The 19,259-nt window shown below is 31.6% G+C and overlaps 1 protein-coding gene across 1 annotated transcript; it reads right to left on the bottom strand.

The window, feature by feature from the left end:
* Positions 1-55: 55 nt before the first annotated feature.
* On the bottom strand, positions 56-8,458 carry LOC112011327 (alpha/beta hydrolase domain-containing protein VTE7-like). Its single transcript, XM_065775920.1, has 8 exons — positions 8,056-8,458; positions 4,044-4,138; positions 3,868-3,965; positions 3,633-3,682; positions 2,870-2,965; positions 2,687-2,776; positions 1,099-1,194; positions 56-151 (listed from the first exon to the last, which is right to left on the bottom strand). Exons 1-8 carry the CDS (start codon positions 8,254-8,256, stop codon positions 56-58), a joined length of 822 nt encoding a protein of 273 aa, XP_065631992.1. The 5' UTR covers positions 8,257-8,458.
* Positions 8,459-19,259: the final 10,801 nt, after the last annotated feature.

Here is a 19,259-nt window from a genome sequence, read left to right as displayed (position 1 = left end):
TGTTATTCCAACTGAATCCTGAGCATGTTTTCCATTACTTATCTGTTGCATTCTTCTATGCTTTATATCCATAAAATAAACTAACCACTGCAAGCTTGTTACTAATGATCTGGTCATCCTCACCCCATATGATACATGTCTTCTGCTTTACCTGGTAAACAAAATTGAAAACAGCATTTTCAGAGACAGTAAAATTTTGTGGCATTCATTGAGATATGAAATTTTATTAGAAGGGGATAGAGACGTGGGGGGTGAAGAGGTAAAAACACGAACACAACTAAGTATATGCCAATAAACCTTCTTCTGGAACTAAAGGCAGATTCATTCCCACACAAAATTTAAGGACCACTCTTATCAGGATCCTCTCTCTCTCTCTCTCTCTCTCTCTCTCATACACACACGAATAGTACATCTTCAATTATTCTTGTCATGGATAATTTATTTAACAACTTTGAGCTCAAAATGGCAACTCCAATGATATGTGAGGAAGACAAGCGACTTGTAGTAAATTTCATGCTTAGATCCACCAAACTTATGACATGGACACCTGCCACGTGTTCTACACAGCAAAAGAGGGGGAGAGAGGGGGGGGGGGGGGAGGTTTAGAAAACTTCCTCTAATAAAAATTATTATTGTTGTTATTTAAAAAAAAAAAATTCTCAAAGACTTAAGGATCCAGAAAAGAGATTGGGAAGCAGCACAAATTAATGAACATGATAAAAAACCGAGGCAGTTGCATCTGCCAATTAAATTTCCCATGTTGGAGATCATTCAGAAGTTGCTGCAGGGATTTATTGACCATCTTTTGGGGCACCAGAAAGTTAAAAAGATCAAGCAATAAGAGAAATGAAATGCCTGAAAATGAATGAAGGATCTATGACCTCTTGGACACAATGTCCTTTTCCATGAACCACAAATGGTTCTCCTTGACATGCACCATATCCATAGATATCTGTTATATGCAAACTTAAGTTTCCCCTTCTCTAAGCATTGTTCCCACTCCATTTGTTTTATAACAAGGTCCCTCTTTTGTATATACAGGACAAAACGACACAATAACATTTGTTGATTTAAATGGCAAAGCAATTTGGCATATACCTGTTGTATCTGTGCACTAACATTATAACCCCCACTAATCATAAAATCCACAGTTGCATCTTCCCACCAAGGATATAGACAATGCAAGCGGCCCACCTACATTAGATAACAGGAAAAAAATATCATTAGATCCAAGATCACCAATGCAGACCTCATATTTTTAAAGATATTATGATACAGTAAGACTAATGATAAAAACAAGAACTTTTTCTGAGTATACACTCACTTAGTCCAATCTAAGCTGGTACCAAATGAGATGCCAGTGAAGGACAAAACATTTACATATAAGCGCAGCAAGATGCTCTTCAATAAATAAACCTGATCCAAAAAGAGTGCCCACAGTCATTGTAAATTAATGTATAACACAACCTCCCCAACACCCACCCCCCCCCCCAAAAAAAAAAAAAAGGGTTAGGCATAACTAAAGAAGGCTTATTTTGCTTTGCTTTTAAATTTTAACACCTAACTTCCTTTTTTTATTATTAAAAAAAGACAACTATGGTCATATTATCTACTTTGCATTTGTATAAGTGACTTACTAGAATCCATTATTGCAAAGTACTTAGTCATAATAGGTGCTGTTAGAGAAAACACAATCAACAGTTTTTATAATGTCAGGTGATGAATAAAAGGATAGCATACCAAAACCAGAACATATCATCTGCATTAGTTGATCTTTAATGGTTAATTCTGAGACACTTTCACATGTAATTAAAATGTTAAAATTACAGATTGTACGAGGTGAACCATGTATAAAAAATGCAAAATGCAAAATGCAAGGTGCTGAGGCAATTATAACGCTTGCTCCTCCTCTCTCACATTTTTGCAGGCAAGTCCAAAAAGCAAGAGGCAACAGTTGTTCATTTGGTTGGAAAACCTGTAAATATCCTTGAATTGAAGGTAACAACTCACTACATATATTATCCACTATCAACTCTTGTAAACCTGATGGACCTCAGAAACTAGAAAGTTTCAATTTTTGGTAATTTTCCTTCAGGTAAATTAATAAGAATAGCATGATGCGAAGCTTATATCTGATCAAAATTATTTGAGAATTCTCCTGTTTCTGAAGCCTCTCATAGAAAAGCCTGAAGCATTACTATGTATCGACATTTGAGAATCAAGTATACAAGCTTTATACATGACCATATTAACATCTAAACACAAGCATCATAATCAATGATTAACTAAAGGGATCATGGGTGGCTAAGCACTCACGCAGAGGGTGTTGAGTTGGATAGTGGCAATATGAGGGAAAGTATTCAGGTGGTTTGTATTAAGAATAATATAATTCATTTGAAGAAGAAGAAGCCATGATCTCACCTCCAGCTTATTCCTATAAGGAGGAGAGATGCCATTTGAGCAGTGCACATGTGTACTTAACAATAAAAATAGATAAACTGACTGAAGACATCACTAACAGAAAGGAAGCCTCTAAATAAAACAATATTAACATAAGTTAAGGCTCAGGCAATGAGCTAAAAAAAAACATGACTTTTATGACGTGATGGCCTTAAATAAATTTTGATAGCAGAAATAATTTAAAATTGTTAGTAGTCTGGACTAACAGATTTATGGAAAGACTCACCCCAGCATATGCTGCAATTTTGGGTAAAGTTGCTAGATTTCCTGTGCCTTCTGCATACACACTTGCATCAATTAAAACCAGCTTTTCAACCTGAAAAACGTGAACTAGAAACAATGACGTTTCATAGAACGTTAGAGTGGATAGAGGTTCATAATCATAAGTTCAATTATTCAATATACTCACGGCTTTTGGATGGTTAGCTACAAAGTCAATTGCAACAGCAGCACCAAGGCTTGGTCCAACCAATATCATCGGCCTTTTGATGTGTGATTTCCAAAGCTGTTGTTGAGATGAGACAAGTCCATTTAAGGATAAAACACGATGAATGTGAACAAGGTGCTATCATTATGTACTGGAGATAGGTTCTTCTGCCAATGATATGCCCACAAAACTCAAACATGCAATGGATTCTCGATTTCATTTAAATTGATTAATAGAATATATTGAATTAAAGCTTCATAACAATGCCAGCAAAACTTAGCCACATCACTAACTTATAAAGGACATGCAAATAAGCTGTCAAAGTGTCATATGTCATAATTGGCCTTTTGATGTGTGATTTCCAAAGCTGTTGTCGAGATAAGATGAGATAAATCCAATTAAGGATAAAACATGATGTATGTAAACAAGGTGCTATCATTATGTACTGGAGATAGGTTCTTCTGCCAATGACATGATGATATGCCCATAAAATGCAAACATGCAATTTGACTGTCAATTTTATTTAAACTAATAAAAAGAATATATTGACTCAAAGCTTCATAACGATGCCAGAAAAACTTAGCCATATCACTTATAAAGGACATGCAAATAAGCTATCAAAGTGTCATATGTATGTTTTAGGCTTCCTATTATATTTAAAGCTTCCATCACAATACAAATTTGGTGATAAGATTTCCTTCATATATGCAAGAATAAAAGACATCCATGAACCAATAAGAAGTACCTGATAAAAGTGTTCACGCTTAGATTTCACGTTACATGGTGGAAGCCTTTCTGACACATGAAACAAGAAACAAAGCATTTTTTCTTAAAAAAGAGTAAACACGCAACAACAACAAAGCTTTAGTCCGAGAAAGGATATGCCTAGTCTGTCTAGAGCTCAAGTAAATGCTAATTTGCTAATAGGCCAAAAAACCCATATATACACACACAGTCACACACAAGCAGATAAAACAAACCTAAATCAGAGAAACCCCAACCAAGTATGTCCACAGCCCAAGTCTCTAAACCAGCCTCCTCAAGCAACGGATATGGGTACCTCCATTCTAAACAGGAGCTGAATAATAAGATCTAGTGGTGAACTACATAGATAAATTAAGCAAATGAATTCTTTCAAAACAGTAATGCTAAAGACCTGTCAAAACCATGGAGAAGAACCACTGGACTTGTCTTGCTCTGTATTAATGGCCTCAGACAACTACTCATGATACTATTATCCGAGAAGCTGACCTGCAATTTTTGGCAGGCACATTGTATTAAAAAGGATATATGCAGCCACAAATAGGAAATATTATATCTTGGGAGTCAAGTAGGCTCAAGTAGAAACTACGGGAAGCATGTTATGATTGAAGAAAAATCCTGTGTCCCACTAAGAGAGTTCCACTTTATACTCCATTGGCTATAGTACGACGTGTCAGATATATTTTTTTAACCTTATACTTCAATTAATTTATAAAGAAAAATCAGTAGAAGTGGCGGGCTGCGATTGGTTGAGTATAAAATGAAACACCCACATTGGAACAATAGATGTTTATTCATTATGTATTGCTATTCCACCTAATGCATAATGTATAGCTAATAGCTAATAGAATATAGGCGAAAACCACATTTTCGTTTCTACATTTTTACGCGATTCTCACTTTGGTCCTTAACTTTTTTTCCACTACTTTTAATCCTTATCCTAAAAAATGCGTCTCGTTTTAGTTCCTACCATTACATCAAAGATAGAAAATGCACATGTGAACAGAGTGCATTGTTGGCACACTAAAAGCTGATGTGGCCATTAAAATAATAATAATAAAATATTATTTGGCATTAAAAAATGCCACATCAGCATCTAAATTTAAAAAATTAATTTATTAATTTTAACTAAATAAAAAAAATCAAAACAGAAATAAAAATAAAAATTCATATGAATTAAGATCTAAAAGTAATTTGAACAAGAACATCAAGAACACCAAATCAGACTTAAGATCTCAAAATTGAAAACCAAAAATCATGAATAACTCAAAAAATAAGATCACAAAATTAAATATAATATAAGATCCACATCAGAATAAACATAAACAAGGAATTAAATAAGAACAAAATCAATATTCCAAGCTCAAAACAATCTTTCCCGAACTACTAACAGGGATCTCATATAGAACAACACATGAACCCCCTAGCAAAAGCAACAAAATATCAAACCCCAGTAGAGCTGTATTTCTCTCTCTCTCTCTTCAATCATGCACGCCACACTCTTTCTCCCTTCTCTCTTTCCCAACTGCAGATATGCAACCGTACTTCTCTCTATTCTCTTTTGCTGCCAATCTGTCTCAATGGTGGCGGCGTGACGATGGCGTGGTTGTGGTAGTGGTGGCGTGAGGATTGTGGGCTGTGGGTTAGGTGGGTTGTGGGTTTTGTGGCATGGGTTTTTGCTGGGTTGTGGGGCGGTCCAATGGTTGTGGCGTAGTGGTGGCATGGCCGTGGGTCTTGATTGGGTAGCCAGACTCTGAATCTCAAGAGTTCCTCCCATTCTCTCATCCTCTCAGCTCTTGGGTTCTACAAGTGACAAATCCACAGGGTCGAATCTGTCATGGGATGTCCGGATCTGTCATTGTGTTGGCCGTGTTTGGGTTGGTAGTATTGGGGTTGGCCAGATCAGTGTTTGGGTGGCCAGATCAATGGTGGTTTGGTGTTTGGGTGGTTGTGGGTTAGTGTTTAGGTGGCTGGGTTGGTGTTTGGGTTGGCCAGATCTGTGTTTGGGTGGCTGAATCAATGGTAGTTTGGTGTTTGGGTGGCTGTGGGTTGGTGTTTAGGTGGCTGGGTTGGTGTTTGGGTGAGTTTTTTGTTGTTGTTGTTGTTGGTGGTTGCTGGGGTGCATGTGGTGGTGGGGTTATTTTCTGGGTTTGTGTTTTTTTAATTTTAATTTTGTGTTCTTAGATCTGAGTTTGTGTTCTTATTGTTCTTGTTCAAGACATACTTAGATCTCAATTCATGTAATTTATTGTTTTTATTTCTGTTTTTAATTTTTTATTTAGTTAAAATTAATAAATTAATCTTTTTAATGACGTGGCATTTTTAAATGCCAAATAATATATATTTTTTATTTTAATGGCCACATCAGCTTTTTGTGTGCCAACAGTGCACTCCGTTTGTCACGTGTGCATTTTTCCTCTCTGATGTAACGGCAGGGACAAAAACGAGACGCGTTTTCAGGATAGGGACTAAAAGCGGTGAAAAAAAAAAGTTTGGGACTAAAGTGGAATTGAGTGAAAATATAGAGACGAAAATGTGGTTTTCGCCTAGAATATATATATATATATATAATATAATATAATATAACTACTGTACTTCTAGACTTAAGTTGTTAACATACCTTAAGATTAGATAGATAATAAGTCTCCTAAAAATCAATAATAAATAGGAAATGTCTAGGAAATAAGTAAATGCATGAATAGTTTTAGGAAAAGGGGAATGCAAGGCTTGGCCGATGTTAAAATAATAGTTAAATAGTTAAATATTCTCTTAATTCCATTCATCCTATCTATTTTGTTAGTTCTCTATTCTATTTTGGAATGTCCCAAATGGACGTACCCAATAATGGGTAGTATGATCTTTAAAGGATGAATTTACACATAATATTGATAATTTTCCTAACTTATCTTTTAGCTTATTTGAAGAGAAATGTTATGTTTATAACATTTTCAAAACGCTTTCACAACAGATAATAAGCGGCAGGCTGTTACAGGTTGTTATTGGTGGGCAAAAAAGTAATTTCAGTAATAAATTTAAATTAAAACCAAAGAAAATATTTGAGAAATCTTATTTGAAAGATTAATAGTATCTCTTTTTGACTACCCTTATTTTAATTTAAGTTAAGAAAAGCAATTTTGAAGAACTCTACTCCTAATCTCCTATTCCATTTTTTATGCCCCAAAGCACTTGTCCAGTTTCAACTATTATTTAAAGTGCAATGCATGTTAGGCAGGGCCGGCCCTAGGCTTAGGCCAATTAGGCCATTGCCTAGGCCCCCTTACTAGAAAAGGCCCCAAATTTGGGGCAATTTTTTTTTAATTATTTTATATATAAATATTTTTTGAGATATTAAGGGCCTGTTTATTACACAATCTCAATCTCATATTTTTACATTTTAAACAGCTTTACACATATTTTCACACATTTTTTTACCCGCACAAATTTCAAAAAACTACACAAATCTCATTTCAAACTACTCTATCAAACACCTCCTAAAACATTTTAGCTTACATTATTTTCACTATTAAGAAAGCTCAAAGAATTAAGTAGAGTTCGAGATAGAAATAAAACAAATTTAAATAAATAGGACTTGCAAATAAACATATTACTAATCACAAGTAATTCAAATAGGAAAATGTTAAAAGTACTATAAATTTTACTACATAACTTTTATTTATTTAATTATTTTTATACAAGATAAAAATTCTACTAGAACTTAATCTAAGTGTATATGTGTGCGAAACTCTCTTCTAAATACTTAAATCTCGGTCATTGCCCCTCACACCCTACAAGAACTTATACTTGTAGAGTGATCACTGTACCAAGGGTGCGTGGTGGTCTCCATAACTTTTATAATTTGATGTAACAATGAATATGATAGGTGAATTTCAACAAACTATTTAATACATTTTTGAATGAATATTTGCAATCGGTAATATATTTTTGTAATTCTTATGTTGTAAATTTTATAACATTTCTAGTATTTTTGTAAGCCTCATGTCATTGATCACATTCATTACAACACCAAGTTGTAGTAAAATTTGTTATAACTTTAGCATTTTCTAAAAAAAATCATATTAAAAAAAATAAATTTAAAAAAAATTATTATATAAAATGCTAGTTAAATATCACTTAAGTGATAACATGGCCCATTTGAAAATTTCGCCAGGCCTCCGAAACGCTTGGACCGGCCCTGATATTAGGTCTCACTTTTATTTAAAAACCTTAACCATGAAATGGACAAAATGAATCAAACACACGCACACATATACACAAAGTATAAAATAATGTTCTAGGTAGTAATATATAGCATCATACTTCAGCATTGTTTAACACAGGACACTAAAATATTAAACAACGCTACAAAATTCTAAGGGCAAATAAGAAGAGTGAGAGAGTTTACGTACAGGTACAGGAAGTCTGTCGATCCTCGTGGCGAGCTTACGAGCGAAAGTGTCTTTGATATTCTCCACTTGTTTTGGGAGAAACGAAGGGAACGACAACTCAGCGTAACACACTGCCCCACTACTGCGTTTCTTCGTCATCGCCATTGTAATTGTTGCTGCTGCTGATGGTGCTGCTGCGAAGCTCGCTGTGAGGGCCACCATGTTTTCGTTGGCTCACCCGCCTAGGCAGTTAGCATTACCCGGCCGACTTCACGAACTCCAACTACAACGCACTCTGCTTTCTTCTTCTCTATCTGTAGATAAAATATGCGGCGGTGGAATGCTTCTAAAAAATGAGAAAAAAAAAAAATAATCTAAATGTAGTGAGGTATTGGGCCAGCCGAACAGGCCCAGAAACACTGAGAGGCCTCTTAAGAAGATCTATGCGTCCAAGTTTATTTTTTGTTTTTGTTTTTTTTTTTTTTTTGTTTTAATATCTCTTTACCTATTGATTGTTTAATGATACATTATGTATCTGATGCATGTAGCCACATTTCTCAATGAATCGGCTTGTGGGGTCCATTCCATGTGGGCCGATGATTTTATGAGATAATTATTAAGTATTTTTTAAATATGATGATGTAATGTTCTCTCCTCTCATATTTATAATAGATTTCATTAATTAAATTCATCGTAAAATCCATTATAAAAATGAGAGGATAAAGTACCACAACTGTATCATTTTCCAATTATATGTATCAGATAGATAGTATCATCTCTCCATGGTTACTAGTTCGTGTAAGTTAGCATACTCATGGTAATTTTTGTGATAACTTAGATATTATGCTAATAATAATGCCAAAGGTGTAAGTTTTTCCACAACTTGTTAATATGGTAAAGTTGTAATCGAAATAACGTTACTTTTATATGCATCTATCACTAACACTACTATATTAGGGGAAAGGGATGTGGGGGTTTGAATTACTAACAAGGGCATCACAAAAGATGTCATTATTACTAAACTTTCATTTGAATCCTAACATGTTAGTTTTGTTGAGGATTTCATTTAATACTAATACCTTCTTTTTATATACATAGACCCGTAAATGCAACCAACAATCAAAACACAAGCATTTCTGATCTGAGTATTCAACCACTGCCTCTCAAATGGTCATCCCATCCATGTTTATGTTCTTATGTATTATCGGTAATTTTTTTTTTCCCTATAATGTAGATCATTTAACAGGCTAAGAATCTCCTATATGATAGACATTTGAGTGAAAAATGAATGAGTTTACTGATGATACAACCTATATACAAATGTCCTTGTAGTACAATAGATGCTAAAAATACAAAAGAATAATAATAATGTTTTTTTTTTACTATTTACAATACTTGTTTGGCACTTGTTGATTAAAAGAGTCAGCCCACCATGTACAATTGTTCCTTTATTATAAAGGAGTCAAATACTTATTTACACTAGAAAAATAAGGGTATCATCTCAATTTGATATTATTTACCATCAAATATACCAAATTTGCAATGATAAGAAAGAAATCGTGCAATTTTGTGTGAACTAATTTTATTGTAGATGTTATTTTTCTTTCCCCAAATAATTGCGTTGTTTTGTTTTTTGTTTTTTTTTTTAATTTTTTTAAGGGAAGATAATGGGTCAGATTTGGGAAGAAGTCAAGTTCTTCCATCCCAAATCTTTTATGGCCTGTTTGGAAGTTTAAAAAAGGAGGGGGAGTAGAGTAAAAGGAGAGATAGTAATTTAATTACCTTGTTTAAAAGTTTTTAAAGGAGGGAGGGATAGGGGTTTGGAGTGGTTTCAACTACCTCTACCCCTCATTTTTAATTCCCCCAAATTAGAGAGATTTGGAGCGAGAGTAGAGTAGATAAATTATTAACCAAATGAATTCCCCAATTTACCATTTTTATATTAACAAAATTACAAACCGATTATATAAATAGTCTTTGATTATTTAAAAAGAAATTCTTCAATATTTGACAGGATATTTTCTCGGAGAAAGTAATATTTTACCTAGAAACAAGCAATAATTAACGAAGTTGTTGTTAATAGTCCAAAAAAACAACCACAACCGCATCATTCGTATTTGACAATTAAGAGGAAAATGGATTAGAAAAGAGAAAATGAAAACCTAGAGCGGCAGATCGGATCATCTTCTGTAACTCCTCGAAGTTGACATTTCTGTTGCCATCAGAATCGATGGATCAGATCATCCAGTGGCAATCTTCGACGGAGCATTTCATGCCCAAGCGGTTGAGGACGAGTTAGAGCGCGGAGGCAGAGATGAGGTTGTTCTGGTCGTGATCATAGAGCTTGAACGTGTCGCGAAGCTCGAAGGCTCCGCCATCTTCGGAGCTAGAGCTGCAGACGGCAATGAACTCGGTCAGGGAAATGAAGCCGTCGTGGTCGAAGTTGAGCTCATCCATGACGTGGCGGAGCTCGTCCTCATCCTTTTAAGTTATATGTGAGAAATGCTGACATCGTTTTGTTTGGTTACTGGGAAAGTGTGGGAAAAGAAACGAATTATAAAGGCCTCTGTTTGGTTAACGAGAAAGAAAATGATAAAGGAATTGACAGTTCGTTAGAAATTAGGTTTCTATGAGTTGAATTATCAAAATTAGCTTGTTTCCTCATTTTTTTTGTTTGGGTGTTTTGGGAGAATTAGTAAATTAATTTGTAATATTTTGAAAATTTTAATGTGTTTTTATGTTTTTTGATGAGAGGCAATTTCAGCATTTCCACCAAAAACCCATCACAGGTATATAGTAAAGAAATTTTATTTTTATTTTTATTATAATTTGTTTTGAGGTAATAAAAATTATTTTATAATAGTTAATAGTAGTTTTATACTTTTATTAGTGGTATTTGATGGACTGAGAATGTTGATTAAATAATTATTTAATCTAACAAATTAATCATAAACCAATGTTGCAAGTTTATTTTCAAATATGAGTAAATTTGTCTATTTAAATCATTTCCTCTTATTTCCATCTTAATTTTTAAAACATTCAAACAAGAGGAAGGGCTAATTACTCCCTTCCCCTTACTAATTTTAAAAACATCTAAATAAAGTGGAGGATAACCATTCCCCTCTATTCTCCTCCCCACTACTCTCCTCCCCTCTACTCCCCTCTACTCTCCTCCCTCTCTAAACTTCCAAACTGGCCATTAACAATTTTACATACAAAACCCTATTAAATTCTAGGAATTGCATCATAAACTCATCCCATTTATATCTAAAAATGCCAAACCAAAGTTTGCCTATTCCTCTTAGAAATTAAATTCTATAAGGACGTGATGTAAAACTCATGTTTCACCTCTCTAATCCCAACATGCCATATCATCTAATTACATATTTAAGAATAAACACAATTACACCTAATCAATTCTAATACTCATATATAAATTCAATCAAATTGAAAATTTATTAAGATGTTATTAGGTGTGGTAAGATGTATTAAATTTTAAGTAAAATACTAATGTGACAATCATTATTAGTTTGTGTAAAACATAAATTTTCCATCCCGTACTTACTAAATTCAGAGTCTTTATCTTATCATGTGATTGTTCAAATGTCAATTAAATCTTGTTAATGGAATTGGAGGGGCTCAGATTGAGTAAGCCCATAGTTGGGTCTTAGGCCTTTTTTCCTAATTTTGGGCTCGTGGGCTATAATCAAGGAGGGACAACTATAGGCATACAAAAACCTTGAATATAAGGCACAATTTACGTAAAAAGAAAAAGGACTCTTCGTTTAAGAAAAGCCAGTCATTCCCCTTGGCCAAATTACACAGTCCTCCCCTAAAAACCGATGGGTTATTTTGAAGATTTCCCCCACATAAAATTTCACTGATTTTAGTTATTTTACCATTTGAGAGCATTTTCGGCCAACCCAAGGTACGTTGAGGAATTTTCCTTTGTTTTGTAAAGTACACTATAAAGTTAGGTCAAGGGGATCTTATTCGTTTAACCCATAGGACTAAATCAATGAGTAGGGTTCGGGTTCTATGTCCACCTATACGTGTTCTAAATGGATCTAGTGTAACTAAGACACTGAACCTAAGTTAAGTCTTAAAGTAATTGCAGAACTCTATTATTTTCCTTCCTCTAATAAAATTTTAACCCAAGGAAGGAAAAAAAAAATGCTAAACGGAATAAAATAATTGCTTCTTTTATTTGTAAGGTGATGATCAAGACTCTTAACAAGCTTTTTTTTTTCTTTTCCTAAATAACTTTAACAGCTATTTGTTGTCCCATGTTGTCTAGTACTTTTTCTTCAACTTATTTAGCACTCTTCCTTTCTTCATCATTTTCCACTTCTCATCTCAAGTGATTCGTTTTTGCTTTGTTCTTCTTTTCTTTTCTTTTTCTTTTCTTTTTTCCTTTTTTTTTTTTTTGGGGGGGGGGGGGCGCGTTGTGGGGTTTGCCAATATGTTAATTGCTATATAATTTTTGGAATTCGGTAAGCTATTTAGTTGTTTGATTTTTTAATAGAAAAAATTCTAGTAGTTTAATGTTTAGTGATAAAGGAGGTAAGGTGCAGAGACAGCTAGGTTGATTTAAAAAAAAAATCGAAATATATGAATCTAAAATTTTATAATCTTACATGACTTATTTATTTCTCTTTGTTTTAAAAAATATTTTATGAATTTTTTATTTAAGTTTGTGGTATGTTTTTATGTTAGATATGCATCTCTCTCTCTCTCTCTCTCTCTCTCTCTATATATATATATATATTTAAAACTATGACTGTCAATCACTTGTTAAACCCAAAAAAAAAAAAAAAAAACTATGACTATTCTTTTTGAGTAAACAATAATACATATTAGAATACACACGAAAATAATAATAATAGTGTTTAAACTGAGTTTATAATGCATAGAAAAAGACTTAATTTTTGTAGTTATGGATTGGAGTTGCCCAACTACAAAACTATGACTATTTAGCAAAAAAGAAAAAGAAAACAATGACTTGTATTCGGGCCTATTTGATTCGAAATCAACAAACACATATGACACGTAACACACGTCGAATGATTGGAAAAAGCTTTCACGACACACTGATAGTGACCTTAATCATGAATGGGTCAAAGTCCCCATTATTAATACTTTAATTAAATAGTTCCCTCTTTTCTTTACAAGTATGAGGATGAAACCATCCAAATTTCAATGTAATGTATCGGCTGAATCCCAGAAGAAACTGTACCTCGGACCTACCAAATATGGAAGAATCGGTATAAGCCATATGGGGTCATTTTTTTTTTTTCGAATCATCATATGGGGTCATTGCACTGTTAAAAAAAGAAAAAGTAAAATGGGTCCTTACTTTCTATGTACATGCTGAGTCCTACGTGCTACGATAATGTATAATATGACCATTGGATTTTGACTAAGAGAATCGCATGCACTGATTAAAATCTTCTAAGTCTAGTTATATATAATATTATATGTTGCAGCTGTCCTTTAAGCTTACACTTGGGTTATGGCCTTATGGGATCGTGATCGCGTGCTTTGTGATTTGAATTATTCTTTAAAAAAATTTATTGACAAGGTTTGGATGTAAACTTAATTATAGCTAATGACTATAATTCTATCAAAAATATTTTTATTGAATATGAATTTTGATAAATTTATAATTAGATAACATTTTCTTCTTATATTAATTATGGTTACAAAATTTCTAAAAGATAAAAAATCAATAACTATGTTATCAATCAAATGTTTAAATTTTAAATTTTTGTAGTTTAAATTTATGCTTAAAAAATAAGTTTATGAATTGAATAGTAAATAACATCTAATTGGCATGAAATTTGACGTGTGTATTAAGAATGTATATACAATCCAAGTGTTAGATTTTTAAAATATATAGTCATGTTAATATTTTTAGTAGGAGTTGTAATCACTAGCTACAATTAAGTTTGTATCTAAACTTTGTTTAAAATTATTTTCTTATTTATTTATATACAATTTTTTAAAACCTCATTTTCTCCTAGTTATAACTATATTCTTACCCATTTTTAATAAATTAAACAAATTAACAAAAAACAAATCCAAACAGACACGCAGAGATCTCCCTTCATATATTGGCTCTTAATTGTTTATATTTTTATTATAATAGAACATTATACACGAGGATTTCATCGTGTTATTTGTCCTTGTACAAAAGGTTAGGGGATACATGTTGTCATGTAGTGATTAGTGAAGTTGAGTCATGAATGCAGCAAGCAAAACAGGTATTTTTAATTATCTATTTGTTGAAGCAATAATTAAATGTTTTGAAAAGAAATTATTAATCATGAAATGGAGTTTGGCTGAAAGAAAAGTGAGGATGCTGACTGACTTGTGTACGTGAGAGTCCACTTTGAAGTTGCCTGTACATTTTCCTCCGACAGAAAGAAAAAAAGAAAAAAGAAAACGAGACATTTGATTAATGAAATATATAATTATTGGTCTTTGATCTTCTGAAATTTTGCAACCACTAAGAATATTAAAAAAATGTAATTCAATAATAAATTTATCAAAATTCTTATCCAGTAAATCGATATCGAGTGAAATTGTAGCCAAAATTTTGTCCAATTGAAATGGTATTTGTGTTATCAATCATCAAACAAAATTCCCATTACCAAACAGCCAGCAGGAAGGCACTTAGTATGGTTATTGCAATGTCAATATCATTTGGAAAATTTGAGAAAACGTTAAGAACTTAACTTTTAGTTTCAGAAATGACATTTTCTCCTTATAATTTATGGTCCATAAACAAAATTTAAATATCTATGTAATTTCATAAAAATAATCTATGTAATCCTTTTTTTAAGAAATATATAGAATCTTAATGGTTCATCTATTATTATAAAAATATTAAATAAAGCAATACTTTTTTTTTAATAACAAATAAAGCAATACTCTATATTAATATTTAAGATTAGATGTATATGGTGGATATAAAAAATTGTGTATCATCATATATTTCAATTAAATACGGCTACTTTTCAAATTAATTTATCATGTAAATCAAGATTATCAAAGGATTAGACGATAAATAAAACAAGAATTAAACATAAATATAAAAAAGTATTTTTTTAGTACTACTATTATTTTTGAAAACAGAATATAAGTCCATAGTATTTTCTCTACCTTCATGAAAGACAGTTGTAATAACTTATTCATTTTCTTCTGTTGTATCATTGTGTTAACACAAAAAATAATTAGGTACTAAAAGAGGTTTGGATATTAACATTAGCAAAAAAATAATTATCTTATCCATTAAATATATGCTTTCTTACTTGTAAAAACTTACCTAGACGTTATGAGAGAAATAACCACATAAGACACATTTGTTACACACACACATATATTAATATATGAGAGATTGGTGTCTCATCTATTATATTTTGTTTTAAAAAAAAATGTAGTCTCAGTCTCTTTCAATCCACGAGACATTCTTAATAGTTAATACCCTATGAACTGATAATGTGATATATTGAATTTAAATTCTACAACCTCCAAGAACACGTTACGCTTGACCAATGAACTCATCGCTCAGATAGTCGCATGTGATGTGTGTATATGAGATAATCCATGATGACTCATAATTCTCGAATTAGTTGATTTTCCATCATGAATCCACATGGAAGTTGCTTTGCTTGTACATTTTCTCTCCAAAAAAGAAAAAAAAAAAGAAAAAAGAAAAAAGAGAGCAATAGAAAAATTCATTCCTCAGACATCATGCCAAACCTCCCCAAAGAAAATAAAAGTTATAAACATCAAACTATTAATATATAAAAAAAAAAAAAATAGAAGATCTTCTAAACATCTTATGGTAGTATGCATATTAGACTTATGTAGTTCAATTTAATTAATTGATAATTACTGGTTAAACCAAAGAAAACTGTGACTTTTTACGTGGAATGATCAGATCAAGCTTACACAACTAACTCAGCAAAGGCGAATGGGTCAAGGCCCCATTATTTAGTAATATTTCCCCCTTTAATTTCTTGACAAGTATGAGGATGGAACACAGGAATAGACCCAATATAGTCTCCATTCCAACATTATCCAAATTCCATGTTCTGTGGATATAGTGCTTAGAAATTGTCCCTTGGACCTACCAAAAATTAATGGATGAAGTTGTATACTTGGAGCTACCAAAAATGGAAGTAATTGTATCTGGTCATTGGTCATTGGTCATTGCACTTTAATTTTTTTTTTTAATTAATTTGATGAATGCGTTGTTACACTCAAAAAAAAAAAAAAAAAAAAAAACCCTACTTTTTAATATACAGGCTAAGTTCTACTACAATTGTGTGTGTATGTAACTATATGTGTGTGTGTATATATATATATAAATTGGATATTAACTTCTTCTTCTTTTTTGGATAGGAATTGGATATTAACTAAGAGATTCCTATGCTCTTATAATCGTCAAATTAGTTATAATATCATATGTTGCAGCTCTCCTTTGAGCTTACACTGCCACTGGCATGTTAGTCTAAGGGGGCTGCATTGTAGAGTAGTGATTTTTAACCATTTCAAAAATAAATAAAATTATGGATTGCAGTGATTTTTAACCATGTCAAAAAAAAATAAAATTATGGACCCAGTGAGTTTGAAATATTTTTCTTTTTAATTATCTTATTTACTTACATATAATTTTAAAACCATAATTTATCTTCTTAAAACAATTGTATTGTTTCTCACTTTTAATAAATTAAGAATTTAATAAAATAAAATAAATCAATCCTAACACACACACACGTATTATTGGAGCAATAATCAATTCTATTTTGTTACGCTTTTATTGAAACACATATTTTGTTACACTTTTATTGTATTATTGCACACACACTGATATCCCTTCATAACTTTGCCCTTAATCATTTATACTTCTATTATAATAGAGAATTGTACATGAAGATTCCATCATGTTATTTTCCTTTTTACAAAAAGCAAAAGGGTTTACTCAAAAAAAAAAAACAAAAAGTAAAAGGGTCTTTTTAATTATATATCTGTTGGAGCAATAATAAAATGTTTTGAAAAGGGATAATTAATTCATGAGATGGAGTGTGGGTGAAAGAAAAGTGGGAAAGATGATCCTTCATTTGTTTTTGAATTGACTGACTTCATTTAATGATAAAAAAAAATTGATAATTAGCAAATCTAAAAATAAATATAGTGTATATGTTTTGATAATAGAATAAATTTTAAACTACATAACTATCAAACAAAGACATCTAAGATTTAAATGCCCCATCTTTCAACTATCAAATTAATATATATTTTTAAAAATTTGTATAATAAAATATATCATCTCAAGGGAAAGGAGAGAATAGATAATGAAATTGATCATTTCATCAAGTTGTTGGGACCTTGGGGGTGACGAGGGGAGAGAAAAATTCAAGAAGACAATGATAATGATTTGCAAATGAATCATGAAACTAAATTAGTTCACGTTAACAGATGGTCCAAGAAATCAGGTTAAATAATATTACATGTTCAATTATAAGTTTTTTTTTTCTGAGAAGGAGTTCAATTATGAGTTAAAATTAACATATTTTAGAAAAGAAAAAAAAAAAATATATATATATATATAACGTTTCAATAATTTATTAATTGTTATGCTGTTATGCAAAATTCGAAGCGGTTTTATATAATTTTCTTGATATTTGTACAGCAAACCCTTAAGTGGAAGTAAGCTATATTTTACTTAAAATTAACAAAAGGCATTAAAAAAAGTACAGAAAGATATAATGCTGTAAAGTTTGAAGTTTCAATAAAATAAGCCATTTTCTTTTAAACTCTTTGGGTGGAAGTAAGGGCTAACTGTCCAATTATTCCAAAGTCTTTATTATATAGCTGAAAATGGCTCCAATGTTTCTAAGTCTTTAACAATGATTCCTTGAATTGAAATGAACAATGGAGTCAACAGAAAACTGCTGGAAAGTAATTTACATAGGAATTTATTTCCCAATTGCCAGCTTGCAACATTAATCTCTCCGTTATTTTCTCAAATGCTTTCTTCTTCTTTTTTTCGCTGAATAGAAATGGATAGGGAGGGCGACTTGAGTTTTTTCCGAATGCTTTCATCATCCTCGGATCAAGAAAAAATGTATTTGTCTCTTTGAAATAAAAATTAATACATTTCATGGCAAATAAGTTTGATATTAGCAGTATTATTATCCCCACACACACACACACACACACAAAAGGTTCGTTTAACAGTGAAATTGGGATAGCACTTGCCTTATCATTCATCACACGAAATTTCCCGTTATCAAACAGCCAGCAAGGAAAGGTACTTGGTATGGTTGTAACTTGTAATGTCATTTACCAAAAAAAAGAGAAGTATGGTTGAAATATCAAAGTCATTTGCAGATTTGACAAAAAGTTAGGAATTTAATTTTTATTTTCAGTAATGCCATTTTACCCTTAAAATTTGTGATTCATAAACACAGTGTAACATATTTTTTGTTTATACAATCTTTATTCTTAAACGTTTATCTATTATTCACTGCAAAGAAAAGAAAAAAAGCTTATTTATTATTACAAAAAATATTTAATAAGGTAATTCCCTATATTAATGTTTAAGATTAAATAAATTTTTTACATACACAAAAAAAAAAAAAATTATGTGTACCATATATTTTAACAAATACTAGAATTTTCAAATAAAATTCTGATGTAAATTAAGATAATCAAAGGATAAATAGAAGGTTATCCCATAATTATGAACCAATAATTACGCTTCAAATAATGTTTTCTAGAATAAGTCATTTTTCCTAAAATTATATTTTTGGAATACTATCTCATTTTCTTATATTTGGTAGTAGCCTCAAAATGAGATAAAGTTATTTTTCAATAGTTTTCATATTATCTCTTAACTTTTTTTGTTTAGTTTGATGTGAAAAATAATCTCTAAAATATAAGTAATATTTTAATAGAATTTTTTGTTGACTAAAAAAAGTTTTTCTTTGAATTATTTTTTAATACCACCAAAACAAGAAAACATAGAAAATTATCTTCACAAGAGGTTTCCATCTAAAAAACAGATTAGGTCAATTTAATCCTGCTAAAAATATTGAAGTTTTGTACTTTCCATAGAGGAAGACTTCTTGTTACAGCATCTTTAAGCTTTCTTATTTTATTATTATTATTATTTTTGGTAAAATACAGTTGACACCCCTGGGACCAATGCCGCT

The sequence above is a fragment of the Quercus suber genome, unplaced genomic scaffold (genome assembly GCF_002906115.3).
Source record: "Quercus suber isolate HL8 unplaced genomic scaffold, Cork oak 2.0 scaffold_122, whole genome shotgun sequence".
Taxonomy (NCBI): Eukaryota; Viridiplantae; Streptophyta; class Magnoliopsida; order Fagales; family Fagaceae; genus Quercus; species Quercus suber.
Note: the sequence above shows the minus strand (reverse complement) of the source record. Positions and strands in the feature narration are given on the sequence as shown.